At 38.7% G+C, this 20,569-nt stretch overlaps 1 protein-coding gene across 1 annotated transcript; it reads left to right on the plus strand.

The window, feature by feature from the left end:
• The first annotated feature begins 1,779 nt into the window (after positions 1-1,779).
• Positions 1,780-20,254, plus strand: PTCHD3 (patched domain containing 3). The gene is made up of 5 exons (XM_030798489.1): positions 1,780-2,871; positions 4,107-4,228; positions 15,230-15,375; positions 19,319-19,489; positions 20,205-20,254. Exons 1-5 carry the CDS (start codon positions 1,780-1,782, stop codon positions 20,252-20,254), a joined length of 1,581 nt encoding a protein of 526 aa, XP_030654349.1.
• The last annotated feature ends 315 nt before the right edge of the window (positions 20,255-20,569 follow it).

Here is a 20,569-nt window from a genome sequence, read left to right on the forward strand (position 1 = left end):
TCCATTAGTACTGTTGTAACAAAATATCTGAGATCCTGTTTACAAACAACAGGAATTTATTTCTCACAGTTCTGGATGGGGAAGTCCAAAATCAAGATGTTGGCAGGTTTGGTGTCTGGAGGGCCCAGTCTTTGCTTCCAAGTTGGTGCCTTGTTGCTGCACTCTCTGGAGGGAAGGAAGGCTATGTCCTCACCTGGCGAAAGAGTGGAAGGGCAAAAGGGCCTAGCTAGTTATCTCCAGCCCTTTTATAAGGTCACCAATCCCATTCACAAGAGGTCTACCATCATGACTTAATCACCCCTAAAGACTATCACATTGGGGTTTGCGTTCCAACCTTTGAATTTTGAAGGGACACATTCATTCAAACCACAGCAATTATAATCACAAAAAAAGAAAAATTTATTATGACAAAAAATGGAATTCGTGAAAGAAAAGTATCCATTAATTGAATTGCAAAAATAAGCCATGGCAACGAGAAAAATGAGGGGAGAGGGGAGGCTTTTAACTCAGACCACAAGAAAAGTGGTCATTTCTTTAACATATAAATCAAGAAGAAAATCCCAAAATCCAAAAGGAAAACTATTGAATGGAATAGGCACGCAAAAGATATGATAGTTCACTCAAAAAGGAAAGATAAGGATACTAAGCAGTATGTTCAAAATCAAACCAAAGTAAGATGCCAGTGGCACAAACCACTTTGCTGACATCGTAAGTAGGTTATGGCAAATTCATATAATGCTTATGAGGGTATAAATCAATACAACTTCTTTGGATTTTAATTTCTCAGTAGCTCTAAAACTTTAAAAGAACCTATCCTTTGGCCTAGTGAATCCACTCTAAAAAATTATCTCTCACAGATATGGTTGCTGTGTACAGGTTAAAAAATGATATTTATTTACTGAGCACTGTTTATAAAAGCAAATGACTAAACAATGTATGGGTCCATCAATAAAATTCTGGCCAAATTATGTTTCATCCATACATTGGAAAAGTATAGAGCAGTTCAAAAAAAATAAGATAAATCCATATGCACTGACATGTTCAAATCTTCTGCCACTGTAGATGAAAAATGTAATCTACATAACATGAATAGTGAAGTAGTATTTATGAAAAAGGTATATTTGCTATATCTTTGATATGCATGTATATGCATAGAAAGCGTTTGTAAGGATGTAGACCCACTTTTTAACACTTCTTTTAAGAGGAATGGGAGTGAAAGATTTTGATTTTTTTTCCCACTTTTCATTCTATGCATTTACTTCTTTTTACTAGGAGAATGTATGTACATGTTACACTTGTGGACAGAAAATAAAAATAATAACTAAGTCAAGTGTGTCAGGTTCATAAAAGTCTTACTTGAAACTGCTACTGGGTGAACGCCAAGAAAGGTAAAATCTGTCACTCAGGACATGTGGAATTTCTGTGCCATTTGTGTGCGTGGAAGAAACACCCACATTCTCCCAATAAATTGCGAGTCCATAGGATAGGCACTCATTTGATGGCCTTGAAGTAGCGTTCCTTGTATGTGCAGAACCCCTGAGAAACCAAGCAAGCCACAAACACATTTCAGATTAGTTGGGCGACTGGGCAAACCACGTGCTCCCAACGCAGCCTCCGCTTCCGGCGCGCGGCTAGAAGGCAAACTCTCCTAGAATTTCTCCAGGAAACCGTTGGGTGGGGCCAGGAAAGCGTTGGGTGGGGCCAGGAAACCGTCTGGTGGGATCTCCGCAGCTGCTTTTCACCTGCTGTTCCTCCTGCGCTTCCTTAGAGGAAGAATCAATGCAGTGGGTGGAGCCCGAGCCCGGGCCGGGGCCCGAACAGAAGCTCAAGCTCACCAAACGGGACTCTGCCACCGGGCCGGAGTGGTACCAGGAATCTCAGGAATCGGAGTCGGAAGGCAAGCACCCACCCCCGGGACTTCTGGCACCCCCGAAACCCCCCGAACCCTCAGGACCCCCGGCGTCGGAGCGGGACGATGCACCCCTGCCAGAGGGGGACGATGCACCCCCCCGGCCGTCGGTGCTGGACGATACACCCAGCCTGCCGCTGGAGCTGGACGATGCACCCCTGCCGGAGGAGGAAACCCCCGAACCCATGGCCATCTGCAGGCACCGGCACCGCTGTCACACCGACTGCCTAGAGGGGCCGCTGTGCCGCGCCTTCCAGTGGCTGGGGTGGCAGGTGGGCGCGCACCCCTGGATCTTCCTGCTGGCGCCCTTGATGCTGACAGCCGCGCTGGGCACCGGCTTCCTGTACCTACCCAAGGACGAAGAGGAAGACCTAGAGGAGCAGTACACCCCTGTGGGGAGCCCGGCCAAGGCGGAGCGGCGCTTCGTGCAGGGCCATTTCACCACCAACGACTCCTACCGCTTCTCCGCCTCCAGGAGGAGCACCGAAGCCAATTTCGCCTCGCTTCTGGTGGTCTCCTACAGCGACTCACTGCTGGACCCGGCCACGTTTGCAGAAGTCAGCAAACTGGACGGCGCGGTGCAGGATCTGCGTGTGGCGCGGGAAAACGGAAGCCAGATCCAGTACCAGCAGGTGTGCGCGAGGTACAGGGCGCTCTGCGTGCCCCCCAACCCGCTCCTGTACGCCTGGCAGGTGGACAAAACGCTCAACCTCAGCAGCATCTCCTTCCCTACCTACAACCACGGCGGGCACCCCCTCTACCTGACCGGCTTCTTCGGAGGACACATCTTGGGGGGCAGCCTAGGAATGGGCCAGTTACTCCTGCGGGCCAAGGCCATGCGGCTGCTGTATTACCTGAAGACCGAGGACCCCGAGTACGACATGCAGAGCAAGCAGTGGCTCACCCATTTCCTCGACCAATTTACCAACATTAAGAACACCTTGGCCTTGAAGAAAATTGAGGTACCTGGTGGTTTGGGTTTACAGGGAGGCCAGGAGAAGGTGAGAGGGACGAGGAAGACTTGCTCCCCAGAATCGTAACAAAAGCACTTCCTGACTACTTTATGGGGCCCTTGCCTCTAGGCTGGGTGTGCTCTACTGTATTTAGTACTCAATCCAATTTTCTTAACACCGACGGATGCCAGAAATCATGAATCCTGGGTAACATTCTAGTCGATAACACAAATCCTGTGTCCACCAGATGGGCCTGTTCAGTACAGACACTGATCTTCATGTTTAATTTTGGGGTTTGGTTTCTAATCAAATTACAGTATTCTGAAATTCTACTTTTAGTTAAAGTCTTCACTGGTTTGGGGGAGCCCCTAAAACTTGCTTGGAGCTCATTGGGATTAAAAAACAAATCGTCTTTTAAGTAAAAGTTCCATAGTGTTAAGAAGATAACTAGCTTAGCATTTTTCAAGTTAGATACATACGAAGCAGCACCTGGCTTAGTGTGAGGTACATATTAGCTGTTCAGTTATTGGTGGATCTGCAACCCTATTCAGATGTATAAATAAGCCTAGTGAAAGAGACACCCACTGGAAAGAGCTTTCAAAGACCAGGCTCTCCTGAAATAGTTATACAATTGAAATAGTAAAAGACACTAACCTAATACAAATTTAGAAAAAGTTACAATTTCTGCAGCTATTAATGAGAACAAGATTAAACAGTTTTAGGCTGGGTGTGGTGGCTCACGCCTGTAATCCCAGCATTTTGGGACACCAAGGCAGGTAGACTGCTTGAGTCCAGGGGTTCAAGACCAGCCTGGGCAACCTGGCAAAACCCCATCTCTACAAAAATTACAAAAGTTAGCCAGTCGTGGTGGTGCACACCTGTAGTCCCAGCTATTCGTAAGGCCAAGGCAGAAGGATCACTTGAGCCCAGGAGGTTGAGGGCCCTGACTCAAAAAAAAAAAAAAAAAAAGATTTCAAAGTTTTATATAAAATTCAGATTTTGTTTATTCAGGAGTTTTATTTAAACTTTGAATTTGAAAGAAACTTGGGGAATCCATAGATGTGTGGAAAGAAGCAAATCTACATTATTTTCTCTATTCTGAAGTCATAATCCATGTATTTTTATCTTTTGCTGAATTTTAACATACATAGTTTCATCACTAAGATAAAGTGTTTCAATAGTTTTTGTAACTCACACAAATATTGTAATTAAAAGTTATTTATCTGAGTATATTTTTGTGGCAGGTGGTCCACTTTACATCGCTTTCCAGACAACTGGAATTTCAGGCAACTTCTGTGACTGTGATCCCTATGTTTCACCTGGCATACATTCTCATCATTCTGTTTGCAGTCACATCATGCTTTAGGTAAAAAGCTTTGATTAGTTTTTAAATCTCTTACTTTATGAAAAATACTTTATTGTGGTAAAATATAATAATATATATGACATAACATATGATGTTATAGCCACTCTTAAGCGTACAATTCGGTGGCATTAATTACATCCACACTGGCGTGCAACCATCACAACGATCTGTTTTCAAATATTTTGCATCATCCCAAACAAGAACTGTTACCATTTTGCAATAAATTCCCCAACACTACCACCACCCCCAACCCAGTGCCAGTTAACTTTAATCTACTTTGTCTCTGTGAATTTTCCTAAAGATTTCATATAGTGGAATCATATATTTTTTTGTGACTGGCTCATTTCACTAGGCATAATATTTTCAAGGTTCAATCTTGTAGCATGTATCAGAACTCCATTGCTTTTTATGGCTGAATAATACTGATTCCTTCAACTTGGTTCTTCTTCAAGATTATATAGATCATCCTAGGCTCCTTGCAATTCCATATGAGTTTCAGAATCAGCTTCTCCATTTCTGGGGGGGAAATGGTTGTGGAATTTTGATGGGGATTGTGTTGAATCTGCAGATTGTTTTGAGTAGGACTGGCATTTTAAAAATATTGAGTCTGCCAACCCAGGAACTAAGGATCTTTCCATTTATCCAGGTCTTTTTAAGTTTATTTTACCAATGTTTGCTGGTTTTCAGTGTGCAGATCCTTCACCTCCTTGGAATTATTCTTAGGTGTTTCATTCATTTAGAGCTATTTAAATGGAATTGCTTTCTTAATTTCCTTTTTGGATTGTTCATTGCACATGTATAGAAACACAACTAATTTTTTGGTGTTGCTCTTTTATCCTGAAGCTACACTGAATTTGTTAACTCTAGTAGTTTTCTTCTGGATTCTTTGGTATTTTTCATACATACAATCATGTGATCTCCGAGGAGGGAGAGTTCTATTTCTTCCCTTCCAATTTAGATGCTTTTTATTATTTTTTTATCTAATTGCTCTGGCTAGAACTTCCAGTACAACATCGCATATCAATGGGGAAGGTGGGAGTCTTTTCTGTCTTGTTTCTGATCTGATCTGATCTTAGAGGAAAGCTTTCATTCTTTCACCCTTGAGTATGATGTTTTACTATTTTTATAAATGCCTTCATTATTTTGAGGAATTTTCCTTCATAGTCCTAGTTTTTTAGTGTTTTTATCATGAAAGGGTGTTGGATTTTGTCAAGTGCCTTTTAAACATCTAGTGAGATGATCATGTGGTTATTGTCCTTTGTTCAATAAATATGGTATATTACATTGATTGACTTTCTCCCGATGACCTTTCTGGGATAAATCCCAGCTGGCTATGATGTATAATCCTTTTAATATGCTTTGGATTGGACTTACTAGTATATGTTTATGACTTCTGCACCTATATTCATGAGAGCTATTGGTTTGTAGTTTTCTTTTCTTATGGTGTCATTGTCTGGTATTATATCAGTGTAATGATGGTCTCCCAGAGTGAGTTAGGAAATATTCCCTCCTCTTCAATTTTTTGGAAGAGTTTGAGAAGGATTCCTGTTACCTCCACCTTAGATATTTGGTAGGATTCATCAATGAAATCTGGTCCTGGACTTTTCTTTGTTGGGAGTTTTTTGATCACTGGTTTAATCTTTTGTTATAGGCCTTGAGATTTTCTGTTGCACCTTAAGTCAGTTTAGGTCATTTGTGTTTTTGTAGGAATTCATGCATTTCATCTAGGTTATCTAGTTTGTTGGCATACAGTTTTTGATAATATTCTCTTATAAACTTTTCTATTTCTATAAGGTCAGTAGTAACGTCTCCGCTTTCATGTCAGCTTAAGTTATTTGTGTCTTCTCTTTTTCTTTGCGACACTAGGTGAAATTTAGTCAATTTTGTTATCTTTTCAAGTAACCAACTTTTGGATTGATTCATTCTATTGTTTTTCTATTCTGTATTCACCTCTGTTCTAATCTTTATTCTTTCCTTCCTTCTTCCTGTGACCTGAATGTTTGTGTCCTCCCAAATTCCTATGTGGAAACCTAATTCCTGGTATGATAGTAATATGAGGTGGCGCCTTTGAGAGATGATTAGAATGGGATTGATACTCTTAAAAATAATTCCGAGGGAGCTTATTAGCCCCTTCCACCGTGTAAGGACATAGCAAGAGGGCACCATCTATGGAGCAAAGAGCAAACCCTCACTAGACACCAAATCTTTGGCCTTGACCTTGGATTTCTCAGCTTCTAGTACTGTAAGGAGCAATTTTCTGTTGTTTATAAGTTTCTCAGTCAAAGATATTTTGTTACAGTGGGCAGAACAGACTAAGACACCTCTCTGTTAGCTTTGGGTTTGGTTTTCCCTCCTTTCCCTAGATCCACAAGTTGTTAAGTTATTGATTTTAAATCTTTTTTTTTAATGTAGGTATTTACAGCTATAAATTTCCCTCTGAGCACTATTATCACTGTATCCCATAAGTTATTGTATGTTTTGTGTTTTGTTCATTTTCATTCTTAACTATTTTCTAATGTCCCTTGATTATTTAATAGTGTATTGTTACATTTTTGTAGATTCGTTAATATTCCAGTTTTCCTTCTATTATTGATTTTTAGCTTTATTCTATTGTTGGTTGGAAAAACACACACTGTATAACTTCAGTCATTTAAAATTTATTCAGACTTGTTTTACAGCCGAATGTATGATCTATCCTGGAGAATGTTCCATGGGCACTAGAGAAGAATGTATATTCTGCTGTCATTGGGTTGAGTCTTCTATATAATTCTGTAGGGTCTAATTGGTTTGTAGTGTTGTTCATTTCTCTGTGTCCTTATTGATATTCTGCTCAGATGTTTTATGCATTGATGAAAATGGTATATTCCATTCTCCAGCTTTTTTTTTTTTTTTTTTTTGAGACAGAGTCTCACTCTGTCACCCAGGCAGAAGTGTAATGACACAATCTTGCCTCATTGTAACCTGCGCCTCCCAGGTTCAAGCAATTCTTCTGCTTCAGCCTCCTGAGTAGCTAGGATTACAGGTGTGTATCACCATGCTCATCTGATTTTTGTATTTTTAGTAGAGATGGGTTTCCACCATGTTGACCAGGCTGGTCTCGAACTCCTGACCTCAAGTGATCCACCCAACTCAGCCTCCCAAAGTGCTGAAATTATAGGTGTAAGTCACCATGCCTAGTCCTCTCCAGCTATTATTGTAGAGCGCTCTATCTCCCCCTTCACTTCTGTCAATATTTACTTCATATATTTTGGGTCTCTGTTATGCAGTGCACATATGTTTACAGTTGTTATAGCTTCTTGGGGAATTGGCCCTTTTATCAATATATAATGTACTCCTTTGTCTCTAAGTCTGTTTTGCCTGATGTTAGTGTAGCCATTCCTGCTCTATTTTGGTTACTATTTGTGTAAAGTATCCTTTTATGTACTTTCAATCTACTTATATTTTTGGCAATAAAGTAAGTCTGTAAACAGCATATAGTTAGATCATGTTGTTTTATCCATTCTGCCAACCTGTCTTTTGATTGGAGAGTTTAATCTATTTACATTTAAGGTAATTGCTGACAAGAAAGAACTTGTAACTTTTTTAAATTTATGTTCTGTCTTATAACTTTCTTGTCCTTCATTTCCTCTGTCATGCTTTCTTTTCTTCACATTTCTTTTTTCTTTTCAGACAGGGTCTTTCCCTGTTGCCCAGGCTGCTGTGGAGCGGCACTATCATAACTTACTGCAGCCTTGAACTCCTAAACTCAAGCAATCCTCCCACCTCAGCCTCCTGAGTAGCTGGAACTACAGGCACATGCCACCACATCTGGCTAATTTTTATTATTTTTTGTAGAGACAGGATCTTGCTGTGTTGCCTAGGCTGGTCTTGAACTCCTAGCCTCAAGTGATCCTCTCACCTCAACCTCCCAAAGTGGTGGGATTACATTGTGAGCCACCCCCACTGGTGGGTGCAGCATGAGCTACTATGCCTAGCCACATTTCAATTTTTTTTTTTTTTTTTTTTGAGACTGAATCTTGCTCTGTCGCCCAGGCTGGAGCACAATGGCACGATCTCGGCTCACTGCAAGCTCCGCCTCCCGGGTTCACGCCATTCTCCTGCCTCAGCCTCCTGAGTAGCTAGGACTACAGGCACCCACCACCACGCCGGCTAATTTTTTGTATTTTTAGTGGAGACAGGGTTTCACCATGTTAGCCAGGATGGTCTCGATCTCCTGACCTTGTGATCTGCCCGCCTTGGCCTCCCAAAGTGCTGGGATTACAGGCGTGAGCAACCGCTCCTGGCCGCCACATTTCATTTTTTTTTAAGTTTTCTTTTTTTTTTTCTGGTATACAATACACTTAGGAATTATACTGCACCAGGTAAGATTTCTATCACAGTGACATTCCATTATGCTTTATGTTTAGTTTATATTTTTCTAGTGAGTTGTTTATATTCCCTTTTCATCCCCTTTTGTGATATTTTTTAGAGATCTTCTTTGTGATTACCATGGGGATTTTATATAACATCCTAAATTTAAAATAGTCTGTACTGAATTGATACCAATTTAATCCAAAACCACACAAGAACCTCTTCTCCTCTTTGTCACAAATTACATCTTGATACATTGTATGCCCTATAGCATAGATTTACAGTAATTTTTTATGCATTTGTCTTTTAACTTCTATAGAAAATAAAATGTGGAGTTACAACCAAAAATACAATAATACTTGCTTTTATAGTTGTCCATGTATTTCCTTTTACTGGATATTTTTATTTCTTCACACAAGTTAGTTACTGTTTATTGTAACTTTCTAAATTCCCCAGTATACACAGTTGCTTTTCAATGTCCTAAATTCTCAGAGAAATGCTCCCCATCTTTTGTCTTAGTGTTTTGTACATTTGTGGTGTAATCTCTTGTCCCCGCCATCTGAGGGTTAATTCAGGTTGCAATGTTTGCCAACTTTTTCAACCTGAGTTTTGAGTTAAGCAAAGCAGAACGGAGCACCTTGCGTCAGTCCTTTGTATTTTATACATATATATATATTTATAATATTTTATATATATATATTTTATATATATATATATATTTTTTTTTTTTTTGAGATGGAGTCTCATTCTGTCACCCAGGCTGGAGTGCAGTGGTGTGATCTCAGCTCACTGCAATCTCTGCCTCCTGGGTTCAAGCCATTCTCCTGCCTCAGCCTCCTAAGTAGCTGCGATTACAGGCGTGTGCCACCATGCCCAGCTAATTTTCGTATACAATATTTTTTGAGTAAAATCTGCTCTGCCCCCTCCAGATCCAGTAAAACACTCTCACACTGGGAACTCAGGCTGTGATCACTTTAATACTGCTGCTGCTGTGAGACTGTGGCTGCTTTAAGACTGTGACCACTTTAACACCCCTGCCACTTTAAGACTTACTGCTTTAAGACTGCCACCATGCCAGAAAGGGGGGGCTTTTTTTTTTTCTGGATTTATCATTCGCTTGGTTGCTGTAACTTTTCGACTGTTTTCCAGGGTTCATAAAATTGGTTCTGACCGTTTCTGCTTGTTTTTTTGATAATTCTTTGAGAAGACAAGAGCTTCTTATTCTGCTGTTTTTCCTAACATCCAGTGCTAAACTCTTATTTTTTAAACCTGGTGACTTTTAAAAACATTTTTTCCCATCATCAACAGTGTCTAATCAAATGGAATAGTAAAAGAAATTGTGGCCAGTTTTGTTTGATTTGTCATATCTTTTTTACCTTACATATTGCATCAATTATGATTAATTGTTCTATTTGGAAGGCAGATAAGTTGGTAGAACCAAGAAGCATGTCCTATTTCTACTAATTTAAAATAGTACTTTTCACTATATAGAAAATTAAGTTCTAATGTAATTGACTTAAGTGTCTCCATTGTTCTGATGTGCAGTTTACCTTGTTAAGCACTTAAAAATTGTTCTCTAGGTATTAGGGGTAGTTTGTGTTCGAGTTCAAACTAAATATGAAAGATATCATCAAACAACAGAATTTAGATGTAGAAGGAACTCCATAGATTATATTCTAATTATATTAAAATAGATTATTTTACATCAGAGTCACCCAGAGAGCCATAACCCAGATATTCTCAGGCCCCGCCCTACCAAATTAAAATATCTTGGGGTTAAATCTGGAAATCTATGTTTCAAAAATTTCTCTAGCTGATTCTTATGTGTAGGTAGGTTTAGGAACAAATAATATAATTTAACTATTTAGGTGTAAGGAAAAGAAAGATGAAGTCTCAGTAGGTAAAGGGATGTGAAGACACTGGAGACCTCTTTAGGGTCAATAAACTACCTCATAATTTTGTTACCCTGGAAAGGAAGACCACATCACTTAGAAAATAAGGAAACTTTAAAAAGAAACAAAAAGCCCCCACAAAGTTCAGTCTATTAAAGTTAGTAGGATAAAGCATTTTAAAAATTCAGTCTACATGTTACCAATAATTGGTTTAACAAAACTTTTCTACTAGATAGATAGTTGGTTTTGAAAATACAAACTCTAGTCAGTTCTTACATATCTTTACAAATGATTTTGGACAATAATGCACAAAAATATTTAATGGAATTGGAAAATGATTTATAGTTGTCTCTAAAGACTCTTCTATGCTTATGTAACCACCATATTGAACACAAGACTCATAAGGTATAAACATAAAGCAGTTGTATTTTTGTCTCCCTTTGTTTCTTGTAAGTTTTAAGTTTACTAGGTAGAGCAAGTTCTTCCTCTGCCTCATGAAAATTCAGGCAATCTGCATGTTATGGTAATTCTTAGGCAAGACAAAAAGTCCTCCAGTCAGAATTAAAATGTCCACGTTCACGTTCATGTTCATGTCATAAACAAAAGTGGTAACTTGATTTGAAGCTAAGTTTTTCCTCCTCTCCTAGCTGGAGCATGCTACATGGAATAGCCTTTAATGGGGAAAAAGGGATATTCCAGGCCCCTCCTATCACTTCTCTTACTATCCATCTTGCTAAGTGGTTCACAGACTGGAGCATGCTCAAACAGTAGGAGAAATTGAATCAAAAAATTCTTAAGACATGAATGCTGCCATGACAGTCTAATACATGTCTTCTCTGGCTTTGAATATGAAACTGATCCTTCTGCAAGTGTTTGTTTGGTGTTTTTTCTTTTTTGAGATGGAGTCTCACTCTTCACCCAGCCTGGAGTACAATGGCGCAATCTCGGCTCACTGAAACCTCTGCCTCCCGGATTTAAGCCATTCTCCTGCCTCAGCCTCCTGAGTAGCTGGAATTACAGGCATGCACCACCACACCTGGCTAATTTTTGTATTTTTAGTAGAGACAGGGTTTCAACATGTTGGACAGGCTGGTCTCAAACTCGCAACCTCAGGTGATCCGCCCCACCTTGGCCTTCCAAAGTGCTGGGACTACAGGCATGAGCCACTGCACCCAGCTGCCTGCAAGTACTTTTATAAGTTCCCTGGACACCTCTCGCTCCCCCGCTTTCCTCATCCCAGAGGGTCTCTTATGTCTGTTCTGGGTGGAGCTTCCTAGACAGTTCTAGGACATATCCCCACTTTGCCTGTCTCACACGCTCTCATATATGAAGATTATACCTTGCATACATGCATTTAGCTCATTTAAGATACTTATTGAAACATATTTCAGGGTTCTACATTTATTGTCTTGCAATGAAGTCATTTAAATAAGACTTTTTCAAAAGTCTGTGCTCTAAATTGAACTTAATTATAGCTCATGCTATTTCATGTATAGTAATCCCCTGCTTTTCCACAGGAATACTATCCAAGACATACAATGGATGCCTGAAACCACAGATAGTACTGAACTTTATTTATATCTAGCCAAAGTTTCTATAATCAATACTATACTTCACTCCACTATCCTCTGAAAAATTCACACCTAAGAAATCCAGAAACTCAAAAGGAGGAACAGGCATAACCTTGGCATATATACCTTTTATCCTTTTATCCAAAATCTTTCTGATTTTGAAATTCATCTCTTTTACTTTCTTATGTTAAACTCCTATAAACCAATATTGTTGTTTTAAGAACGTATTATAATAGGCCAGGCGCAGTGGCTCATGCCTGTAATCCCAGCACTTTGGGAGGCCAAGGCAGGCAGATCACCTGAGGTCAGGAGTTCAAGACCAGTCTGGCCAACATGGTGAAACCCCGTCTCTACTAAAAATACAAAATTAGCCAGGTGTGGTGGCGCACGCCTGTAATTCCAGCTACTCAGGCGGCTGAGACAAGACAATCACTTGAACCCGGGAGGCAGAGGTTGCAGTGAGCTAAGATTGCACCATTGCACTCCAGCCTGAGCAAAAAGAGCAAAAGTCTGTCAAGAAAGAAAGAGAGAAAGAGAGAAAGACAGAGAGAGAGAGAGAGAAAGAGAAAGAAAGGAAGGAAAAAGAAAAGAGAGAGAAAAGAAAAGAAAGGAAAGAAAGAATTATAATAAGAGATTTTATTATAACAAAGCAATTTACTTTTGCCCTGGAATTTATATATGTATGTGTGTTGACTTGTGGCCCTGACCTTAATTCATAGTACCAGGTTGAGAAAAAGTAAAATACAATAACAGTATACGCATTTTATTTTTTTATGGAAATTTTTTTATTATACTTTAAGTTTTAGGGTACATGTGCACAATGTGCAGGTTTGTTACATATGTACACATGTGCCATGTTGGTGTGCTGCACCCATTAACTCATCATTTAACATTAGGTATATCTCCTAATGCTATCCCTCCCCCCTCCCTCCCACCCCACAACAGTCCCCAGTGTGTGATGTTCCCTTTCCTGTGTCCATGTGTTCTCATTGTTCAGTTCCCACCTATGAGTGAAAACATGCGGTGTTTGGTTTTTTGTCCTTGCGATAGTTTGCTGAGAATGATGGTTTCCAGCTTCATCCATGTCCCTACAAAGGACATCAACTCATCATTTTTTATGGCTGCATAGTATTCCATGGTGTATATGTGCCACATTTTCTTAATCCAGTCTATCATTGTTGGACATTTGGGTTGGTTCCAAGTCTTTGCTATTGTGAATAGTGCCACAATAAACATACGTGTGCATGTGTCTTTATAGCAGCATGATTTATAATCCTTTGGGTATATACCCAGTAATGGGATGGCTGGGTCAAATGGTATTTCTAGTTCTAGATCCCTGAGGAATCGCCACACTGACTTCCACAATGGTTGAACTAGTTTACAGTCCCACCAACAGTGTAAAAGTGTTCCTATTTCTTCACATCCTCTCCAGCACCTGTTGTTTCCTGACTTTTTAATGATGGCCATTCTAACTGGTGTGAGATGGTATCTCACTGTGGTTTTGATTTGCATTTCTCTGATGGCCAGTGATGATGAGCATTTGTTCATGTGTCTTTTGGCTGCATAAATATCTTCTTTTGAGAAGTGTCTGTTCATATCCTTCACCCACTTGTTGATGGGGTTGTTTTTTTCTTGTAAATTTGTTTGAGTTCATTGTAGATTCTTGGTATTAGCCCTTTGTCAGATGAGTAGATTGCAAAAATGTTCTCCCATTCTGTAGGTTGCCTGTTCACTCTGATGGTAGTTTCTTTTGCTGTGCAGAAGCTCTTTAGTTTAATTAGATCCCATTTGTCACTTTTGGCTTTTGTTGCCATTGCTTTTGGTGTTTTAGACATGAAGTCCTTGCCCATGCCTACAGAACTCTCCACCCCAAATCAACAGAATATACATTCTTCTCAGCACCACACTGCACTTATTCCAAAATTGACCACATAGTTGGAAGTAAAGCACTCCTCAGCAAATGTAAAAGAACAGAAATTATAACAAACTGTCTCTCAGACCACAGTGCAATCAAACTAGAACTCAGGATTAAGAAACTCACTCAAAACCGCTCAACTACATGGAAACTGAACAACCTGCTCCTGAATGACTACTGGGTACATAATGAAATGAAGGCAGAAATAAAGATGTTCTTTGAAACCAACGAGAACAAAGACACAACATACCAGAATCTCTGGGACACATTCAAAGCAGCGTGTAGAGGGAAATTTATAGCACTAAATGACATTTTATTAATAAGAAGAATTGTATCTATTTAAATGCAATCTCCCCTGCAGGTCTTTAGTCATGTTCCTGCTGTTTTGAAACCAGTGGCTCCAGTTCTTCAGCTCCTAGACTAAAATTCCAAACTTAGTTTCTCTCTCCTACTAAAATATCTGAATGCAGGTATCAGTCATTTGTTTTGAAGCAATTTCTAACAAGCAAAATCTAAAACCAGAGGTTGTTGCCAATATTTTAAAAGGTAATGTTATGGTTGTTGAGGAGGTAAAGCACTGAATCATACTTTAAAATATTTTGTATATAGTCCCGTTTCTGTTGGTTTGCCAAGGAAACAGGCATAGGTTGGGTCATTTAAAATATAGCACATTTTAATTTTTTCCAAATTCGTAGCAACTTTTCCACAGAGCCCACTTCACCAGTAGAAAGGAATCCTGAAAATAACTTAAAAGGAGACTTTCCTACTTTATGTTAACAACAATACACATTGTACTAGCTTGGAAATACAGGAGGTATTTAATGTTGTGTTATGGCTAGTTAGAGACCAGGGATGGATAAAAAGATAACTGGATCTATGTTCTTTCTCTAGTACAGCTTGCTCTTCGTTACCTGTTATATTCCATTCACCCCCTTCTGAAGATCAGAGTGGAATTAACCATTAGCAGTGTTTTAGTAATTCTTTGTGGTTCCAAAATGCTAGTCAGTGATTTAGTGCTTGGCTGGCTGCAAAGAATCACATATAAGAGGGTTGGTAGAAATACAGATTTACAGATTTCTAACTTTTCTGCTCCCTTTCTTTCCTTTTTTTTTTCAGTTGTTCTGAGATAGTCCTTGGGAATTAAAGGTCTCCAGCAGATATGTGTGGAAATTATTGCCTTAGAGATTTCTGACTAGGTGTCCAAGTCAAGAATGTTACCCATTGATGAAAGCTACCACTACAAATTCCATGATTTTTCCCTCCAAATTTACAGGTTTGACTGCATACGAAACAAAACGTGTGTTGCGGCCTTTGGAGTGATTTCTGCTTTCTTGGCAGTGGTGAGCGGCTTTGGCCTGCTGTTACACATTGGGGTGCCATTTGTCATCATAGTTGCCAATTCGCCATTTCTTATTCTAGGTGAGTAAAACAAAACAGGAGGCTGCACACCGTGAATGTGGTGGGGTAGGGGATATAAAGGAAAGAATTGTATTGAGGTGGCTCTACAGTTCAAAAATGAGGTGCCAGGAAACAGGGAAATGAAATTGAACTGGATATCTCTAGAGGTGGAAAGATCGAGTATCCTAATGGAAAAACAGGCCACGTACGTGAACAGCAGTTCACATGTAAAAAACAAAATACGCGCCACTAAAAATACAGTCATGTATCACTTAACATTAAGGGTCCGAGAGATGCAGCCATAGGCAATTTTAACATTGTGTAAACTTCCTAGAATGTACTTACACAAACCTAGATTGTATTTCCTACAACGTACCTAGGCTATGCTGGCCTCTTGCTCCTAGGCTACAATCCTGTACAGCATGTTACTATACAGAATACTATAGGTAACTGTCACACAATGGTAAGTATTTGTATATCTAAATATATCTAAACATAGAAAAGGTACAGTAAAAATATGGTAGAAAATATGAAAAATGGTCCACCTGTATAGGGCACTTATCACGAATGGAGCTTGCAAGACTGGAAGTTGCTCTGGGTAAGTCAGTGAATGAATGTTGAGTGAACATAAGGTATAGGACATTCCTGTACACTACTGCAGACTTTATAAACACTGGACACTTAAGCTATGCTACATTTATTTAAAAATGTATTTTTCTTTCTTCAATAATAAATTAACCTTAGCTTACTGTAACTTCATTATTTTATAAACTGTAAAGTTTCTTTTAAACTTTTTGACTTTTTGTGATAACACAGCTTAAAACACAAACACATTGGACAGCTGTACAATAATATGTTCTTTCCTTATATCCTGGTGTAGACAAATGTATTGCTCTGCCAGTCTTATGAAAGTATAGCACATACAATTATGTACACAACATAATAATAAACAATTGTTACTACTTTATGTATTCACTACGCTAAATTTTATGTCATTATTTTAGAGTGTACTCTAACTTATGAAAAAAATAGTTAACTGTAAAATAGCTTCATGTAGGTTATACAGGAGATATTTCAGAAGAAGGTATTGTTATCATAGGAGACAATTCCACGTGTCCTGAAGACCTTCTAGTGGGACAGGATGTGGAGATGGAAGACAGTGATAGCGATGATTCTGACCCTATGTAGGCCTAGACTAATGTGTGTGGTTTTTGGTTTGTTTGTTTGTTTGTTTTCTGAGACGGAGTCTCACTCTGTCACCCAGGCTGAAGTGCAGTGGCTCAATCTCGGCTCACTGCAACCTCCGCCTCCCGGGTTCAAGGTATTCTCCTGCCTCGGCCTCCCGAGTAGCTGGGACTACAGGCATGCACTACTATGCTCGTATGTGTTTTTGTATCTTAGTTTTTAATAAAAAGTTTAGAAAGTAAAAAAATAAATAAGTATTTTTTATTTTATTTATTTTTTTTTATTTTTTTTTTTTTTTTTTGAGACAGAGTCTCGCTCTGTCGCCCAGACTGGAGTGCAGTGGCACAATCTTGGTGCACTGCAAGCTCCGCCTCCCGGGTTCACGCCATTCTCCTCCCTCAGCCTCTCCGAGTAGCTGGGACTACAGGCGCCCGCCGCCACACCAGGCTAATTTCTTTTTGTATTTTTAGTAGAGACGGGGTTTCACCATGTTAGCCAGGATGGTCTTGATCTCCTGACCTCGTGATCCGCCCACCTTGGCCTCCCAAAGTGCTGGGATTACAGGCGTGAGCCACCGTGCCCAGCCATAAATAAAGATTTTTAAAAAATAGAAAAAGGCTTATAGATTAAAGATACAAGTAAAGAAAATATTTTGTACAGCTGTCCAATGTTTTTGTATTTTAAGCCGTGTTATCATAAAAAGCCAAAAACTTTTTTAAAAACTTAAAAGTTTATAAAATAATAAAGTTACAGTAAGCTACGGCTAATTTATTATTGAAGAAAGAAAAATATATTTTAAAATAAAATTTAAATTTTAAAATTTTTAAAATAGCCTAAGTATCTGGTGTTTATAAAGTCTACAGTAATATACAGGAATGTCCTAGGCCTCCATGCAAACTCTACAAAATTGCTTACATTAAATCAATTATATACATCTTAACTATAGTTATTTATGGCTGTGGGGTACACTGGGTGATTAGGTGTGAGTGCATACAAGGAAGGTATGCCTTGAAAAGCTAGAATAAATAAGCTAATATCCAGTACACAACTCACTATCTCCCCCAGAAAACCAAATATTAGTTTTTCCAAGATGCCTACTTTCCAAAATATAAACACCTTTATTTTCTAATGCTTACTGTAAAATAAATTCTGAGCTTACCAAAAATACAAAGAAAAATGGAAAACAACTGTAATTCCACCCTTCAGGGATAATTCCTGCTAATATCTTTATGTATATCCATCCAGAATTTGGTCTATGCAAATATACACATACAGCTATCTCTCCATTTCAAACATCTTATAACAAGAAATGTTCATTTAACATTAAATATCTACCTCTTTTTAAAAAGACTGAATATGACTCTAATCTAATGCTATGTTTGATTTGGCCAATCTCATATTGTTATGGGGTTATGTTGTTTGCAGTATTTTCCTATTATAAATTACACCAAAATGAACACACTTGTCCTACTTTTGAGCATTTGTCCAATTAGGACAAATTCCTAGAAGTAGATTTGATAGTCAAAGGTATTCCCTTTTTAAGTCTTTTGCTTTGTTGCAAACTTGGACTGAAAAACTGTGTGCCAATTTCCATTTCTCCCTAGCAGACTATGAGTGTCTTCATTTGCAGAAAACCTTCCAAAAATCCTCAGTCTTGCTAATATTGATTAATAAGAAAACCAAGTGTCTCACTTGTGGTTTAATTTGCATCCCTTGATTAATTGAAAGGTCAAATATTTTTTTTCTTATACCATTATGCACTACATAACAATGTTTTGGTCAAAGATAGACTGCATAGACAAAGCAGACCACATATACAACGGTAGTCCCAGAAGGTTATAACGGAGCTGAAAAATTCCCATCACCTATTGTTATCATAGCCATCCTATTGTCATAATGCAATTCATTACTCACATGTCTGGTAGGAAGTTGGAGGGAGGTGAACTTTATCTGCAACATGCTCATGCTGCACTTTCCAGTTCCCTTTTTTTGTAATCCTCCTTTCCCAGGCTTCAGTCATGACTTGAAAATCCTCAGATGTTCCCCTATTCCAACCAATCTGAAACATCACTGAGGAAAGGAACTAATTATCTAGGCATTAATATGTAAAGAATTCTTAAGATTTACCTTGACACATATTTCTGATCTCATTATAATGAACTGGGCAAGTGAAATTTGAATACCAACATTCTAAGTATCAGAAACAAACTAGCAGAAAAACTACTTCTGTGCATGTGCCTGTGTGTGTCTATAAACTATGCGGTGCCTCTCAAATCATACCACAGAGATAGCCAGATGCTAACTGTAGAACACATTAAGTGCAGCTTATATTTCAAGCAACAGAATGTTGGCTGGATGTGTCTGTACGTGAGCACGAAATATCTTACAAGAGAAAATGATCTCTTAAGCAATCTATTGGAATCGAAGATACACATTGTCAATGCTGCTTTGACTAATACCCATGAAACCAGGTTTCCTGACCTCATCATGGAAACACTCTAAGTGAAGAGTAGAGTATACTGCGTTATGTGCAATAATAAGAGTATGTACAAAGCAAAGACTTACTACAAAGGAAGGAGTGATGAGTTCTGTTGTAAATTCAGAGGCAACCAGGGAAAGCATCACAGAGAAGGGAGTATTTAATCAGAGGTTGGACAAGATAAATAAAACCTTAAGAGACAGAAAAAGAAAATGGTTTGATAAACCTGTTTAATTTTTAATGGATAGTAACATGTATGAAGATGAAGATTCTGTTTTGTTTTTTTTTTTTTTTTTACAGGTGTTGGGGTCGATGACATGTTTATCATGATTTCTGCCTGGCATAAGACCAGGCTTGCAGATGACATACGAGAGCGGATGTCCAATGTTTATTCAAAAGCGGCAGTGTCTATTACAATCACTACCATCACTAACATCCTGGCCTTCTATACAGGGATTATGAGCTCTTTTAGGTCCGTACAATGTTTTTGCATCTATACAGGAACGACCCTGTTATTTTGCTATTTTTATAACATCACCTGTTTTGGAGCATTTATGGCCTTGGATGGTAAAAGAGAAGTAGTCTGCCTACGCTGGTTGAAAAAGGCTGACCCAAAATGGTCCTCATTTAAAAAGTTCTGCTGTTTCCCATTTGGTTCTGTCCCAGATGAACATGGAACTGATATCCATCCAATGAGTTTGTTTTTTAGAGACTATTTTGGCCCCTTTCTCACAAGCAGTGAGTCCAAGTATTTTGTAGTCTTTATATATGTTTTGTACATCATAAGCAGTATATATGGGTGTTTCCATGTTCAGGAAGGTTTAGACCTTCGAAATCTGGCAAGTGACGATTCCTACATCACACCATATTTTAACATAGAGGAGGATTATTTTTCAGATTATGGTCCCAGGGTTATGGTTATTGTTACTAAAAAAGTTGACTACTGGGATAAAGATGTCAGGCAAAAACTGGAAAACTGTATTAAAATTTTTGAAAAAAATGTCTATGTAGATAAAAATCTTACAGAGTTTTGGTTAGATGCATATGTGCAATATTTAAAAGGTAACAGCCAAGATCCAAATGATAAGAATACTTTTATAAACAATATTCCTGATTTTTTAAGCAATTTTCCAAATTTTCAGCATGATATTAATATTTCATCATCAAATGAAATCATTTCTTCCCGGGGCTTCATTCAGACAACAGATGTTTCTTCCTCAACCAAAAAGAAAATAATGTTATTCCAATTACGACGCATAGCTGAAGACTGTGAAATTCCCCTAATGGTATATAACCAGGCATTTATATATTTTGATCAGTATGCTGCAATATTAGAAAACACTGTTCGAAATGTATTGGTTGCATCAGCAGCTATGTTCATTGTTTCCTTATTGTTAATCCCTTATCCATTGTGTGCCTTGTGGGTGACTTTTGCTATTGGTTCTGTGATTGTAGGGGTAACGGGTTTCATGACATTCTGGAAAGTCAATCTTGATTCCATATCCATGATTAATCTTGTCATTTGTATAGGGTTTTCTTTCGATTTTTCTG

The sequence above is a fragment of the Nomascus leucogenys genome, chromosome 18, assembly GCF_006542625.1.
Source record: "Nomascus leucogenys isolate Asia chromosome 18, Asia_NLE_v1, whole genome shotgun sequence".
In the NCBI taxonomy this organism is placed as follows: Eukaryota; Metazoa; Chordata; class Mammalia; order Primates; family Hylobatidae; genus Nomascus; species Nomascus leucogenys.

Excerpts from the sequence above, each read along its gene's own strand:
- PTCHD3 (XM_030798489.1), top strand. The coding sequence starts at position 1,780 with ATGCAGTGGGTGGAGCCCGAGCCCGGGCCGGGGCCCGAACAGAAGCTC. Across the intron at positions 2,872-4,106 it reads TGGCCTTGAAGAAAATTGAG|GTGGTCCACTTTACATCGCT; the intron begins GTACCTGGTGGT and ends TTTTTGTGGCAG. Across the intron at positions 15,376-19,318 it reads TTCGCCATTTCTTATTCTAG|GTGTTGGGGTCGATGACATG; the intron begins GTGAGTAAAACA and ends TTTTTTTTACAG.